Here is a 16,595-nt window from a genome sequence, read left to right on the forward strand (position 1 = left end):
CTGATCTCCTTCTTTGAGAAAGTAACAGATTTTTTAGACAAAGGAAACATAGTGGATCTAATTTACCTCAATTTCAGTAAGGCGTTTGAAACGGTGCCACACTGGGAATTATTAGTTAAATTGGAAAAGATGGGGATCAATATGAAAATTGATAGGTGGATAAGGAATTGGTTAAAGGGGAGACTACAGCGGGTCATACTGAAAGGTGAACTGTCAGGCTGGAGGGAGGTTTACCAGTGGAGTTCCTCAGGAATCGGTTTTGGGACCAATCTTATTTAATCTTTTTATCACTGACCTCAGCACAAAAAGTGGGAGTGTCCTAATAAAGTCTGCGGATGATACAAAGCTGGGAAGTATTGCCAATTTAGAGAAGGACCGGGATATCATACAGTAGGATCTGGATGACCTCGTCAACTGGAGTAAAAGGATGAAATTTAATAGTGAGAAGTGTAAGGTCATGCATTTAGGGATTAATAACAAGAATTTTAGTTATAAGCTGGGGACGCATCAATTAGAAGTAATGGAGGAGGAGAAGGACCTTGGAGTATTGGTTGACCACAGGATGACTATGAGCCACCAATGTGATATGGCCGTGAAAAAAGCTAATGTGGTCTTGAGATGCGTCAGGTGAGGTATTTCCAGTAGGGATAAGGAGGTGTTAGTACCGTTATACAAGGCACTGGGGAGACCTCATCTGGAATACTGTGTGCAGTTCTGGTCTCCCATGTTTATGGAGGATGAATTCAAACTGCAACAGGTACAGAGAAGGGCTACTAGGATGATCCGAGGAATAGAAAACCTTGTCTTATGAAAGGAGACTCAAGGAGCTTGGCTTGTTTAGCCTAACCAAAAGAAGGTTATGGGGAGATAGGATTGCTCTCTATAAATATATCAGAGGGATAAATACCAGAGATGGAGAGGAATTATTTAAGTTCAGTACCAATGTGGACACAAGAACAAATGGATATAAACTGGCCATCGGGAAGTTTAGACTTGAAATTAGACAAAGGTTTCTAACCATCAGAGGAGTGAAGTTCTGGAACAGCGTCCCATGGGAAGCAGTGGGGACAAAAGACCTATCTGACTTCAAGATTAAACTTGATAAGTTTATGGAGGAGAAGGTATGATGGGATAACATGATTTTGGCAATTAATTGATCTTTAACTATTCATGGTAAATTGGACCAATGGCCTGTGATGGAATGTTAGATGGGGTGGGATCTGAGTTACTACAGAGAATTCTTTCCTGGGTATCTGGCTGGTGAATCTTGCCCACACGCTCAGGGTTCAGCTGATCACCATATTTGGGGTCGGGAAGGAATTTTCCTCCAGGGCAGATTGGAAGAGGTCCTGGGGGTTTTTTGCCTTCCTGTGCAGCATGGGGCATGAGTCACTTGCTGAAGGATTCTCTGCACCTTGAAGTCTTTAAACCATGATTTGAGGACTTCAATAGCTCAGACATAGGTGAGAGGTTTATTGCAGGAGTGGGTGGGTGAGATTCGGTGGCCTGCATTGTGCAGGAGGTCAGACCAGATGATCATAATGGTCCCTTCTGACCTTAATATCTATGAATCTATGATACTAAATGTGTTGGATCATATTAAAGAAGTTCTGTATTAAAATCACAAATGAGTTTGATTCCCCAGAGTTTAAATTCCAGGGTATTACTAATTAAGAGGTCTCTTGGTTTTTGGTACTGTTTCTCTCCCTCTATGTGTGAAACTTGCAAGCTGCTAATTGTGTTAGTACATTCTAAGACAGAGTCTGTTCTCAAAGCAATTCACAGAGAGAGAGACTCAAAGCAATACTCTAACAACAGAAACAGCACCCAGAGACTCCCCACCCTTTTGTTGTATTAACCATGTGATTAAAATAGAGATAGAGGATGTATGTGGATGGATGCTTGGTGTGGATAATAACTGAATGATCAGGGAGGTGCCAGCCTAAGAATCCAGTGTCCATGGGCTGAAGAAGGCGTCAAGTGGAAATAACCAGAAGACCCCACCCGGAGGGCAGACTGGAATCCACCCAACAGCCTCAAGAATGGGAGAACCAAAGAACAAGATAACATCTTGGAGCCGTCAGGAATGTGCTATCTGCTGATTGATTCAGCAACAGCATGATGAAGCAATTCCCATAGACTGGCATAGGAAGAAATTCCTATAAAAATAGACTCTAGAAAGTGAGAACTTTGGGGTCTGATTCTGCAAACCAACTTCCAGGAGCATCAGATGAGCATCTGACAAGGCCCTGCTCCCTCCTCATGTCCAGGCCACCTGGCCAGTGGCTTGGCATCAGCAACTCTAAGGCTGGTAACTATGATAACAACCTTGCAGAACCTGTGTGTGTGGGTGTGTATGTGTGTGTGTGTGTGTTTGTATGAATGAATGTGTGAATAAATATGAGATTGAATGGAATGTTATAGCTATAACTAACTGCTTACTATGATTCTTTCTGTATTCACAATAAATGTGGTATTTTGCCTTTTCCCCTTTAATAAGATCCTGCTGGTTTTTATTTTATTGGTACAACAAATGCATATGTGGGTCACAGTATTTTTTGTTGTTGTTCCCATCCTAACAACTCCCACCCTAAGGCTGTTACAACCCTTGTTTTTGGCAAGGAGATTTACAAGAGAAAGAGTCCTTTCATGGTAAATGTCATACTTTGGAACTGTCGTCCTTCAGCATCTCTTTAAATGATAAGGTACTAAACTGGAATAGCAGGTGATCTTGATAGATTAGGTTTAGTAAATGTTTCCTATCATAAAAATAGCATCCTTATCTTCCTATAAGGTGTAGTAACTGGCACACACTGTTGTACTGTTTTAGTGCTGAGTTACTGTAGTGAAGAGGGACATCAGAGCTTATATGAAAAGATGTACCTACACCCCCACAAAGGGTGTTAAAAGCATATATGCAAATTCACATATATAAGATACAGACAGCACTATCAAAATCACTCAAAACATGGAAAGGAACTTATGAACATCAAGTAACTTCCGATATGCACACTTTTAATTCAAGTTTTCGAGGTTCCGTCATGCTACAGTATTAAAATTCCTTGCATGAAGGTTTATGGCAAAGATCTAAGGAGCAGTTTACGTTCACTGAGGGGACAAACACTCCCCACCGATATATACCGAAACACCTTACACGTAAGTTTTGCTCATGACTTAAAAACAGTCAAGTGAAGGAAGGCTCAGTTCACTTTATTTACTAACTAATTACAATGCAGTTTCTTAATGCAGTGTAGCATTTGATGAAAGGAGCTTAAAGCAACTGAAATAAACTCACTTATGTTGACGATGTGGTCTTTGCCTTTAAGGATACATCTACACAGCCTGGGGCAGTGAGCCTCTGAGCTCAGGGTGACAGACTCAGGCTCACAGGGCTCATGCTACCATGCTACAAATAGCTTGTAGATGTCATGGCTTTGGCTGGAGCTCATGCTCCGAAGCCTAGAGAGGGAAGTGGGCTTCAGAGCCCAAGTTCCAGCTCAAGCAGCAACTTCAAAGTGGTCTACACAGCTATATTTAGTGGGGTAGCATGAGCCCAAGTCTGTTGACATGGGCTTGAAGGCTCCCTGCTGTAGGCTGCCACTGGCTTTGCAGACATACCCTAAAAGGGATAGCATATCTTTTTCATGGCCAGATTCAAAGAACACATCCAGCTTCCCAACAACAAACTCTGTATTGGCTTTTATGATACAGAAGTCAAATATTTATATTCAATTGAGTTCTAAGAACTCTGTAGCTATCGTCCTCATCTATTCTGGAATGCATGTCACCTCCAGTAATAAGAGATTCTACAATCAGAAAGGCGTTGACAGTTCTTTGAATGATGCAGAATCCGGAAAAGAAGCCCACACACTCATGGTATTGCCTCTACAGTGATAACAGGAGAAGTTAGAGCTAGGACCCAGAATACGCACAGGGAGCACAGCCAACTAAAAAGGTAACTATGGCCAGAAACGTATCACCACACTAGAACCTTTTTTTAAAAAAAATAAATAAATAGATCAAATAATAGGATCAAGCTAAAGCACAAAGAAGCCTTACTTGGTGCAATAGTTGCATGTGGCCGGCATGGTGGGATGGGGTACGGAACAGGCTTGTGTGGGTTGTATGTTGCTGGAGCCTATATTAAAAAAAAGTGAAAAAGCATTAAGTAATATGTTTCTCTGCCAAAAATTTTAGTATTTAGATGCTTAGATACTGTACAAATCATTGTTATTTATCCTGGGAAAGAGAATTTGCTGTATCAAATCATGTTGCTGATTCATTATGTTTGCTTCCCTGTCTCTAAAGCTGCCAATACTTGAATGCTTCTAAAGAAGGTGAAATACTTGTTGTAATAACATAATTGTGTAATATAGCAATAGGACAGGGAAAAAAAGGAAAGTCTTTCCTGATCCATGAAGCTTTCATGCCCTGAAGCATTGGATTGTTTTCCTTCTCTTAATTTGCATAACCACAAATGCAATCTAAGGCCATAAAATTATCCAGTCCTTAAAATAAAAAAAAAAAATATACAGCCACTAGATTGGGAAACACCTGGAAACAGAAGTACTAGTCATACATTTCTGCAACACTTCTCAACTCACATTGAAAACGTCAGATTCAGTTCTTTGCTGTCCATTTGTTCAAAAAAAACAAAAAAAAACAACAACAAAAAACTTTTATTTTTAATCAGAAATTTAGTTGTGTTGCCATAGAATAAATTTCCTCAGTAAGCACCTTATTTCAGGAGTTGTGTATTAGATTTTGATGTGGAAAAGCCTCACAGATCATGAAACAAAGCCAGAAATGGCTGTTAAAACTTCTAGATCAGGTCATGATGAACAACGGGAACTGGCTTGGTTCCTCTTACTAGCCCAGTTGATATTTTTTCCTAGAATGCATGCATATTGTATCAAATGGAAGCCCCTGCAGAATTTCTCTCTTTATAGTGAATAAAAATATAGAAATACTGGGACACTGAATAGCATTCTTATTACAGTTAAGAAGCTTAAGTAAAGCCATCAATGCTTAATGACAAGAAAGTAGAGATGGGGCTTCTTCATACCCCCTTCAAGTCTCTCTATTTTCTAGTGATGTGACAGCATTTCATAAGACTTATGTTTGTTTGTTTGTTTTTAAAGACGTACTGGTTTGGATGGTCCAAGTATACGGGCTGCAATTCCCTTCCCTTCATTAGTACATTCTTCAGTCTCCTTTTTGATAGGTGTTCCCTAAGACATTAAAAAACATCAGTTATTAAGCATTTATTTAGAAATAAATAGGAGAAAGCGGAGATAAAGGTTTTCACCTTACTCTTATTCTGAATAATATTCAAATTCACAGCTACTTTGATAGTCTCAGTCACACATTCCAAAATACAGAACTGTGTTCTGGATTTGTTGCATCATAATTAAGAAAGTTTCAGTTAGGCTGCATTATAACACTGGACTTTTGTACATAGAAGCATATTAAATCGTCACAGTTTTTGCTATACCTTGAATTCTGCATTCAATTCTGGGGTCCTTGCCACCAGAAAGATAAGCTACAAGGAGTTCACAGACTGCATTTAGCATAGGACATTTAAAACTGAATCAAGACTAGTAAACCTATTGCAGAGATCAATCCCATATTATGTCAAAAAGTTAATCACTCTACTAATAAGCCTTTTACACCTTTAGTTTCCATGATTCTGTATAGCATGTTTGTGGTACAAGATAAAAAATTTTCTATTTCTTGTATAAAAGAAATCTGAGTTCTTTTTAATTGTTCAGTATGAATGGTTACTGGGCAAATTATGACAAAAAGTTATTGTTTTTAATTCCACTCAGACCAAGATGTCCTCCTTTCGTTTGAATGAACAGCAGTTCAGGTATACTACAGTACATCCTAAATCAAAAGCACTTTGAAGAACTTAAGTAGACTTCACATACTGGGAAAATTCCATTTATCCGGCTTGGTTTCCCCTTGGGATAAGGGTTTCCAGGAATCATGCCACAGGAAGATATCATAGCATGAGGGGCTTTACAGCCTCCTTTGGACGCCTGCATCATAACCAAAGAAAGTAGAATTAAAACGCTACAAATTCAGATAGTATTACATTATTTAGTGTCTGAAATTCAGCACTTTTAAAAGGATATGAATTGTAATATGCAGCCTTCATTAATAATGAATATACCTACATGGACATCCAGATTCAAAGCTCTCCATAGCTTTGCTTACCCTGTGTATTAGTTCTTCTTTCCATCTACTCCTCCCCAATTCACTGTATGCCATATGCTCTATCCAGGCTCACCTTGTTTTGATGGCTCCTTTGGGCCCAATTCTACTCCTACTGAAGTCAATGGCAGTACTCAGAATGACTTTAAAGAAAGTAGGACTGTGACCCTAGTAATCTCCCACATTACCATGGCTTTTTTCCTACACAACCCTTATGTGTGAAAAAGTCTTCCTCTTCTCCAACAACCACCAGTGATTTGCTCTCCTCCTTCACAGACTCACTTCCTTCAGATTGTCAACAAATAGTTTGCATTAGCTATTAATTATATGGGCCCTGATCCTGCAGTGACCATATGGAGGGAAATAACACAATATCAGTGAACATCTTCTAATACCTGCTCAAGAATTCTCCTGCACCTTTTCTTCTCTGACATGTTAATCCTGAACAGGTCCTCAATAAGGCGGTAATTCTGAGCATCAACAATGTTGCTGCAAAGAAAATGGTTGAACAGTTACTGTCCTTTCTTATACCTATCACACACACATGATCAGGACCTAACAGCTGCAAGCCCATGCAATTGCACAGGCACAGTGGGGCGTGTGTGTAAAAAAGCAAAAATGGCTGAGAAGTGAAAATTGGATGGTAACAGATCACAAAACACAGTGATGGATCAACCTGGTGATATTCTGAACAAAAAGAGCTCTCGACCATGCTTATAGCTCAGGGGAGGGCAAACTTTGGCCTGAGGGCCACATCGGATTTCCAAAATTGTATGGAGGAGCGGTTAGAGGAGGCTGTCTCCCGCAAAAACAGCCAGGCGTGGCCCAGCCCCTCCCTCCTATCCGCTTCTCACCCCTGCCGGCTCCCCCGGGACTCCTGCCCCATCCAATGCCCCTGTCCCCCGACGGCCGCCCCGGGACTCCTACCCCATCCACCACCCCCTACTGCCTGCCCTCTCACCACCCCCGGACCCTCTACCCCTGACTGCCCCCTGCCGCCCCATCCAACACCCCCCTCTCATTCCTGACTTGCCCCCAGGGACCCCTGCCCCATGCAACCACCCCTTCTCTCTATCCCCTGACCGCCCTCGGAACCCCTGCCCCTGACTGCCCCCTGCGCCCCATCCAACCCCCCCTCTCCTTCCTGACTGCCCTCCGGGACCCCTGCCCCATCCAACCCCTCTGACCGCCCTGCCCCCTATCGACACCCCCGGCCCCTGACCACCACCCCGAACTCCCCTGCCCTCTATCCACCCCCCCTGCCACCCAGTGCACCAGGTCAGGCCACAGCTCTGCAACTGTGCTGCCCGGCCGCCCAGAGCATTGCACCGGTGGCACGGTACTCTGAGACTGCGGGGGAGGGGCTGGGGACTAGCCCCCAGGCCAGGATCTCAGGGGCTGAGCAGGAGGGTCCCCTGGGCCGGATGCGGCCCGCAGGCCGTGGTTTGCCCACCTCTCTTGTAGCTGCTTCCACGACTTTACATTGACTACCTAGACATTTTAGGCTTCACAGTGATACACAGAGTGACATTCCTGGAATATTATATGCTAATCATTTTTGAATAGTGCATTATTTGTTCAAACAATTCTCAATAATATACTCAAGAAAATATAATTAATTAGTCTGTGCACAAACTATTATTAAACCTGTGTAGTACCTGATTTCTCCCTCTTACAGGTCAAGAAATGAACTCAACCTTACATATGCCACCAGTGCTTATATCTTGAATAGGGTCTCTCAATTATTTGTAAATTAATACGATACACAGGAAAATACAAACTGGAACTTCGGAGTGGCCAAAACAGCCATGTTGAAAGGATGAGTAAACCCTGAGTTTATTGTCATAGTTCACATTAGCAGCTCTCACTCCAACTGACGAACAATTCATGTCACAGCAGCAAGGCTGCAGCTACCAGGCTTGGCACAGGCTCCTGCTCTCCACCATCTGGCGGCCTGGCAACACATTCCTCCAGGATCAAAGAAGCAGCAGCTCTTGGCAGTTACCTCCATGCTGTGGAGTGGTGGTGAAACACTCCAAATGTCACAAAATTTAAATAAAGAAATATAGCAAACAACTAACATTTCAAAGTGCAGCAGGCACTCCAATACCGGGGGTCACCGTTTTGCCTAACAGCCCTGGTAGCACCAGCCACACTGCTGTCACAGACGTTCCAGACTAGCAGCAGGGAGAGCTAATAGCAACGAACAACTACGATGATAGTTACTTTCCATTAAAATAGATTTCTTGATAGAGGAAAATGTGGTGTAAATGGGATCATCAGGGTACTGATCAAAGCTATCAGCCACACATAAGCACAATGGTGTAAAATAAAAGTGGATCAAGTTTAACTTTTTTCTGTTTTGTTAGTTTGTACAACAGCCATAACATGAACTTAGTACATTTTTTTATGGTGTTAATATTCCCTGTTTTAACAGCTGCTCATATCAAGAATTTACATATTATTAAGAAATGCTCAAATAGGCTTTAACACTATGAACCACAGTATAAGAGTCCCCAAATGTAGAGTAAAGACACATCTGAATCCATAGGGTCTGTACCCTACATGGCTCTCTATACATCCAAAGTCTCCTACTTCTCTTTTGTTGACCATGTCCTGCAGCAGTGTGCTCTCCACCCACCTTTCACCCTGGCCCTCTAGGTCATTAGGCCCCTGCCCATCCCAACAAGCCACCTGAATAGGCTGAATACCATCCAGCTGGTCTGTCTCCGAACGGCACCCAGAAAACATCTGTACACATACTTCATACCATCCACTTCCTCGCCCTTATGTCCTGCCCCAACACCAAGTTCCAGGACCTGCTGACACCTGAGGAGGGTGAGGAACCTCGGTGGACCAGCCTGTACCCCACTCCGGTATCACGGGTTGCTGAGGATATTAGTTGATGGCTCCTCCATGGAGCCATAAGTACAGGCATGTATTTGGCATTATTTGACGAACTCCCAACACCTGTTCTTTTTGTGGTGAGAGGAAGACTCTGGCACGCATTTAACATAGAGTACATCAGGCTGTAGTCCCTCTTCCAGCTCCTCCAGAACCTCTTACTTCACTTTCCCTCTCACTTGTTTATCCTAGCACATCCTAGCCGCAGCGCCACAAAAAGTCACGAGACCTCCTCATCAACCTCCTCTTGGTACTGGCCAAGATGGCCAACCATCATACTAGGAGGAAGAAACTGGATGACAGGTGCTCTGCTACTGTGGGACCTATTTCTGGTTCCTTGTCCAATCATGTCCCCAGGCAGAGTTCCTCTGGATGGTGTCCACTGACTCCTCAGACACCTTTGAGGGGCAGAGTTCCTCTGGATGGTGTCCACTGACTCCTCAGACACCTTTGAGGAGCATAGGGAATTGTTGGGGGATTCTCTGCTTGGGTTCCTCCTCTGGATCCTTAACTTTGAACCTTTAAGTTTCACTCCTGTCTCTTTCTTAACCCCCATTTGTTGTCCTTAGTATTTAATTGTGGCCTGGGTTCAATGACCCCTTTCCTTTGGTTGAGGGAGCAAGCCTTTGGCTTTGAGTGGGCTTAGGCCTACCGTCTCCCAGCAACCACAGTAAGTACATGCCCAAGAAGTCCCTCCCCACTCTACACTGCTGTTTTTAGCAGTGTAGTATCCTGCTGCCAGAGTCTTTGCCGCAGCAGGAAACACTCAGGCAGCGGGGAGGCAGTGGGAAAAGGCTTTGGCAGGGGGAGCTGCTGGGGCATTTCCCTGCTGCTGCCCCCCTGCCAGAGCCTTTCACTGAAGCCTGTAGCTACACAGCGCCCTACATGCTGCTGCTAGTGAGATGCTGGGTAGACATAGCCTAAAAGGCTTTTGAATATATCATTATGTTTGCACAATTGTCAGTTTTCACTTGGGTAGCAGGGGCATTGCAGTTCAAGAGAGATGAACTTAGGAAGTTTTGGCAACACCTATCTCCATTATTACAAGCTACAGCTATTACTTTTTCCATTCATGAACACCAAATCATTTAAAAGCAAGTACATGTTTTGCCTTAATTGTCCAAAGTGGTTCCTCTGAAACTTTCCTTTGTCAACATATTCAGACATGAGTAAAAACAGTAACATCTCAATAGGTAAATACAACACATAAAAGAGATACTTACGAAGCTAAGAGTTCTAGAGCAACAAGCTTGTCTTTACTAAAGGTGAAGCAGTTAAGGATATTAACCACTTTTGATGCTGGAACAGCTACCATTTTCTGACAACAAAAGAAGGGAAAATAAAAAATAAGACAGTATACTTATTTTTAGTACCGTATGTAACTTTAAAATCTTCATTATCAGGAATTTCAACAAACAATTAATCATCTTACACTCTCTGGGGAACAGTATTCTTAAGTGCTAAATGCTGAATACATAACAGAACCCCAATTCTGGCAAACTGTATGCTACTGCAGAACGTTTACATTAATTAGTCATAATTACCAAGAACTAAATTATTCCCTGGGATATATGGTACAGAAAGAGTAAAATCAAGATACTCCCGATAGAAGCAGAGAGTAAGAGAAGCTACATAGCATGATGCCATCAGAAGAAAAAGAGGCGAAGAAGAAAGCACACAGATTATAAACTATGCCCATGCGATGGGAATATAGATGTGGTTATGGAAATTAAGGGCAGAGGAAACAGGCGGAGACAAGGATTGCTCCATGAAAACATACATGTTGTAAAGCCTTCATTGCCTTTAGTTGTGGTTCAGCCCAAGAAAAGTATCTCAGTAATTCAACAATCTGAAACAGAAAAACCTACAGTTCACCTCTTATATATACACATGTTTTGCTGACAATGTTAAATATCTTTGCGGCCACTCTAGTCATTGAGTGTGGTGGCATTTTGCTAAGCACTGTGTGCATATATAGGTGATAGCTGATCAGGAATTATTACACAACAGTATCAGTCATTAGCCAGGATGGGCAGGGATGGTGTCCCAAGCCTCTGTTTGCCAGAAGCTAGGAATGGATGACAGGGAATGGATCATTTGATGATTACCTGTTCTGTTCATTCCCTCTGGGGCACCTGGCATTGGCCAGTGTCTGAAGACAGGATACCTGGCTAGATGGACCTTTGGTCTGACCCAGTATGGAGGTTCTTATCCAGTGTATTTTTTGTTTTATCTAATTCCTTAAAATCCCATCGGGTAGCAAGGTAGATTTTTAGGTAATTATTTAAAATAAACATATTTTATAGTCTTCTTTTCATATACACAAATACCTGATCAAATATCACACATGCTAGAGTATTATACACTTTTAAAAAAGAAGCCTTAGAGAAGGTTATAATCATTTAGTTTAAAACAATAGCATCCAAATTTATACACACACACACACACACACATATATATACACACATACATACACACACACACAAAAACCCATAACATTATTTTACCTAGCACCAAAGTAACAGTCTTTATTTTCTAAGCTTATAAGTAAAGACAGGTTCAAAATATTCCATCATCATTAAGGTTCCGATTTCCATGATAATTAACTGTAGATATTTCCCTCTCACACGCTAAGAGCAAAAATCTGATCTCTATTAATTGGTAAAAATCTGGACCCCATTATTATGTTACTCCAGATTAAAACTGGCGTAACAAAGAATTTATCACAAATCTCCTAAATTAGTAGAAAGACAACTAGTGAAATCTGACCTGGCTGTGCATAGTAGGAGGAATTGTCTTTGTACATGAATGTATAGAGTGAATCCTGAATTTTAATTTTTCCATAAATACATAGCCATATGTTGAATATTGTTACCTGTTCACTAGAGAAGTATCCATGCACATATTCTATAGCTTTTAATTTGTATTCAGTCAACACAGCCTAAAAGACAAAGAAAGGCATTTAGTTGACAAAAGAACAATTAAAACATACCAGCTTCAGAACAAATGTATTCAAGAGAAAAACATATCTAATCTCACAAAAGTTTGCATCAATTACACTGAAATATTTCTATACCACAGAATATTCCTTGAACAATTATGTGAATATTTTCAAGTGGAGGGAGATTTAAAATAAATAAATAAATAAGATGAACTTCTTAATAAAAAGAAACTAACAAAGTAAAAGAGTTTACCATATCTCTGTTTAGGTTCAGACTGGAAGAATACCATAATGCTACTCCTTTCAAGCTTTAGATACACTGGCTTTAATATTGTCTCTCTAATGGCTCTTGAAACCAAGAGATGGCTGTTAATTACTTCAAACTGCAGCTTATATATATTCCTATTTAAGGCACTTAGTTGTATATCTTGCTTTAGTTACTTTTATGAAAAATCTAGACACACTCATTCTGGGCATTTCTTGGGGACAGGCTGCTAGAAATATAAAGGTGATGATAACTAAAATTATAGTCATGAAAGTTAGCTCTAGAAAATGAAGTGATTCTCCTGTCACACATGTTTAATACACACTTGTACAAAACATATGGAAGCAGAGTGGCACAGTGGTTAGGGAACTGGACTGGTACTTAGGAGATTGGTTCTATTCCACCTTCTGCCACTGATCTGCTGTAAGACCTTGGACAAATCACTTCATCCTTCTGTGCCTCTGTTTGGCCATCTATAAAAGGGGGATGATACTTACCTCCTTTATAAAATACTTTGAGATTCGCAGGTGAAAAATCACTACATAAGAGCAGTTATAATAATTAGGCCAGGTCTTGGGGTCACGTATGAGCAAAGGGTGCTCTAACTACTCCAAAGGTCCAAAACTAAAAACATATTCAGTGATCATCATTGCATGAGGGTGTCGCAACCTTAGGTAGACAATCCTGGGGCAAGTTATGCTATCTTTAGGGCCCGCACAAAGAAACTGCACTAGACTGACCCATTATTTCTATATTAGATATTTTTTGATACGATGATATCTGTTAGATGTCCAAGCTTACGGCCCGTAACAAGATCTTCAAACTAGAGGCAATATTATTTCAGTGCATTCCTACCTAGCAAACATAACTATTCTGTTGTGAAACTCAACAATCAAGTTGTTAAATCTAACTTAACCATAACAAAAATAATCACTCTGGTTTTATCCCCTCTAGAAGTCAAGGAAAAGGTAGAAAGGAAAAGAACTCTCTCTTTGTGTACAGTATGTAGCCTCCTTCCTCTCCCCCCCCCCCCCCCCACCAGCTCAGGCCTCTAGGGACTACAACATTAGTAAAAAGAAAAGGAGTACTTGTGGCACCTTAGAGACTAACCAATTTATTTGAGCATGAGCTTTCGTGAGCGACAGCTCACTTCATCAGATGTTTACCGTGGAAACTGCAGCAGACTTTATATACACACAGAAATCATGAAACAATACCTCCTCCCACCCCACTGTGCTCTCTCTGTACCATACCACTCTAGTATGATCAAGCTATTTATAAACAAAATTCATCTCTACCCATAAAGTTGGGACTAAATAACGGCATTCTTACTGAACTCCTAAATTCCTATTCCTCTGCTTCCATTTAAAAAGTTATTTCCAGAAATCAAGACATCATCATAACATGTGGTATGTTTAGAGGAAGTGAAATGGGCTGCAGACCTTAGAATGATACCAGTATCTCTTTTTTGCTTGCTTGTTTGTTTGTTTTTAAAAGATTCTGGGAGATTCTTATTTACTGTGTCCAAATATCCAGGAAGATCGCATAAAATTTTAAGATATTACACATCTATACACTTCTGAAAAACCTTGTTTCAGAATTTTATTCAAAATACACAGTTCTGAACTTGCTCCCAGTACTTTGTTTTTATTTACAATAGAACCCACAATGTCCTAGGAGCTGTACAACCAGTCAAAAAAGGTCTGTGCTTGAAGGAGTTTAGTCTCGGGACAGAAACAGACTGGCAAGGAAAGAGAGGTCAGGGGAAAGGTCAGGAGTCACTGTAAGTAGCTCCGCAGAAGTGGTTCTTTCAAAGGGACCTAAATGAGGAGTTTAAAAGCCTTGTGGATGGTCATATGGATAGCGGGCTGTACGGAAGAAGGCAGAGAAATGGTTGTGTAATAAGACAAATGGGTCAACAAGGCTGAGAGCACTAGACGAGTGGAGATTGGCAACATGAAACTTGACAGAGAAGAAAAGTTATGTAGAGATTTACAGGAGGTGACAAGAAGCTTAATTTTAATGCAATAGCAGATGGGGGACCAGTGGAGGGATTCAAAGGAAAGAGTTATCTGATCAAATACATGTGTTCCAGAGTGCAGTGATGAGATTCTGAACCAAAAGGTTTGGCTGCAGGGATGGAAATGAATAGAACGGAATTTGAAGGTTCTGAGAAGGCAGCAGCAGGAGGATTCGGATATGGCCTTAATATGCAAGAGAGCAAAAGAAGTCAAACAGTCACAAGATTATAGGCCTGAGAAATGGCGGGCATGTTGCTGATAGTCATGAAGAACTTCTGTTTTGGGCATATTCAATTGGAGACGACAAAACATCCAAGGAGAGATATATGATTGGAGAGAAGGAGTTAGTGGCAAAGCTATATCTACAAGTCATCAGCATAAAGATAATGTCTTGTGTCATGTGAGCCAATGACTAAGATCGCTTCTTTAAAAGGACTGAACAGTTTTATAAGGAACAATACATTAGTTTGTGTTTTCAGAGATTGCAGGTAAATGCTCAGGTATGTCTATACTACAAATTACTTCGGTATAATTTACATCACTCAGTGGTGTGAATAATCCACATCCCTGCCCGATATAAGTTATACCGACCTTAGCACTGGTGTGGACAGCGCTATGTCGGCAGGAGAACTTCTTCTGCCTACGTAGCTACTGCCTTTCACGGAAGCAGGAGTTATTAAGATGACCAGCTCAGAGTGTCTTCACCAGAAATGCTGCAACGGCGCAGCTGCACCACTGCAGCTGCTGTAGTGTAGACAGAGCCTCAGACACATAGCACAGTTGCTCAAGTTCTTTTCCAGTTAGAAATAAGATACTCAAGATATAGCTCAAGCATTAGATTGTTTCCTTAATTGCACCCCAGCACTTGGAAGCTGGCATTCTAAAGCCACAACTCTTTGGGGAAAAGAAAAAAAAATCAGTGATATTGTTTCAGCTTTAGACTAGCAGTCAATGCTGCACATTGGTAACTCCCCTTGAAAACAAAAGAAACTGAAAGGATATATTCAGGGAAAGAATTAAGTGATATTCATGCCAAAATAGCTTGCTGTTCAATTACAGATCACATTTTAAATTATTTATTTCCAGTTTCATAATAAAAGGATACAAGAATTATTTGTCACTGTGGTACAGACCTGGTCTTAAAATTTTTACACAAGTGGTTCTAGTCAGTCAATGGGCCTACTCATCAATAATTTACTAGAAAGGGACTTGGATTGTAGGTACAGTACTAACAAGAAAAAGTGGTAACCTTTCCTTCAGTCACATGTTTAGAGCGAAGTTGTTAACAGTCTGAGTAACAACAGCATGATAAAACTTGCATTTAAGGTATTTTAAGTTAGACCAAAAAGCAGTTGGTATCTCTAAAATATAACTCAGAAATCTGAACTTTATTTAATGGAAGGCTATGAAATTAATTCTGACAGAAAATTTTACGCTATTGTTACAAGTAGTAGAAGACACCTAAAACACTACAGGAAGCTGAGGTTTCCTTTAGTTCCATCCAGATAGAAAGAATAGTAAATATGGCAGGTGACCAGCTTGGCTTCACAGTGAAATCTTTGCTGATCTTAAACACAAAAAAGAGGCTTACAAGAAGTGGAAGATTGGACAAATGACCAGGGATGAGTATATAAATATTGCTCGGGCATGTAGGAATGGAATCAGGAAGGCTAAATCACACCTGGAGTTGCAGCTAGCGAGGAATGTTAAGAGTAACAAGAAGAGTTTCTTCAGGTATGTTGGCAATAAGAAGAAAGCCAAGGAAAGTGTGGGCCCCTTACTAAATGAGGGAGGCAACCTAGTGACAAAGACTGTGGAAAAAGCTAGTGTACTCAATGCTTTTTTTTGCCTCTGTCTTCACGAACAAGGTCAGCTCCCAGACTACTGCACTGGGCAACACAGCATGGGGAGGAGGTGGCCAGCCCTCTGTGAAGGAAGAAGTGGTTCGGGACTATTTAGAAAAGCTGGATGTGTACAAGTCCATGGGGCCGGATGCGTTGCATCCGAGAGTGCTAAAGGAATTGGCGGATGTGGTTGCAGAGCCATTGGCCATTATCTTTGAAATCTCATGGCGATTGGGAGAAGTCCCGGAAGACTGGAAAAAGGCTAATGTAGTGCAAATCTTTAAAAAAGGGAAGAAGGAGGATCCTGGGAACTATAGGCTGGTCAGCCTCACCTCAGTCCCCGGAAAAATCATGGAGCATGTCCTCAAGGAATCAATTCTGAAGCACTTAGAGGAGAGGAAAGT

At 41.2% G+C, this 16,595-nt stretch overlaps 1 protein-coding gene across 3 annotated transcripts in view; it reads right to left on the reverse strand.

The window, feature by feature from the left end:
- Positions 1-16,595, reverse strand: part of PROSER1 (proline and serine rich 1) — a 31,963-nt gene that overhangs the window by 10,691 nt on the left and 4,677 nt on the right. For 2 of the 3 annotated variants that reach the window (XM_073342521.1, XM_073342531.1), the window contains 7 exons: positions 11,996-12,061; positions 10,901-10,969; positions 10,344-10,438; positions 6,612-6,705; positions 5,931-6,041; positions 5,148-5,231; positions 4,060-4,138 (listed from right to left, as the gene is read on the reverse strand). In XM_073342521.1, the coding sequence (XP_073198622.1) occupies positions 4,060-4,138; positions 5,148-5,231; positions 5,931-6,041; positions 6,612-6,705; positions 10,344-10,438; positions 10,901-10,969; positions 11,996-12,061 (598 nt within the window). Of the gene's footprint in view, positions 1-4,059; positions 4,139-5,147; positions 5,232-5,930; positions 6,042-6,611; positions 6,706-8,084; positions 8,229-10,343; positions 10,439-10,900; positions 10,970-11,995; positions 12,062-16,595 lie in introns of those variants that run through there. The other variant, XM_073342541.1, reaches the window with a different exon arrangement.

The sequence above is a fragment of the Lepidochelys kempii genome, chromosome 1, assembly GCF_965140265.1.
Source record: "Lepidochelys kempii isolate rLepKem1 chromosome 1, rLepKem1.hap2, whole genome shotgun sequence".
NCBI classification, from domain to species: Eukaryota; Metazoa; Chordata; order Testudines; family Cheloniidae; genus Lepidochelys; species Lepidochelys kempii.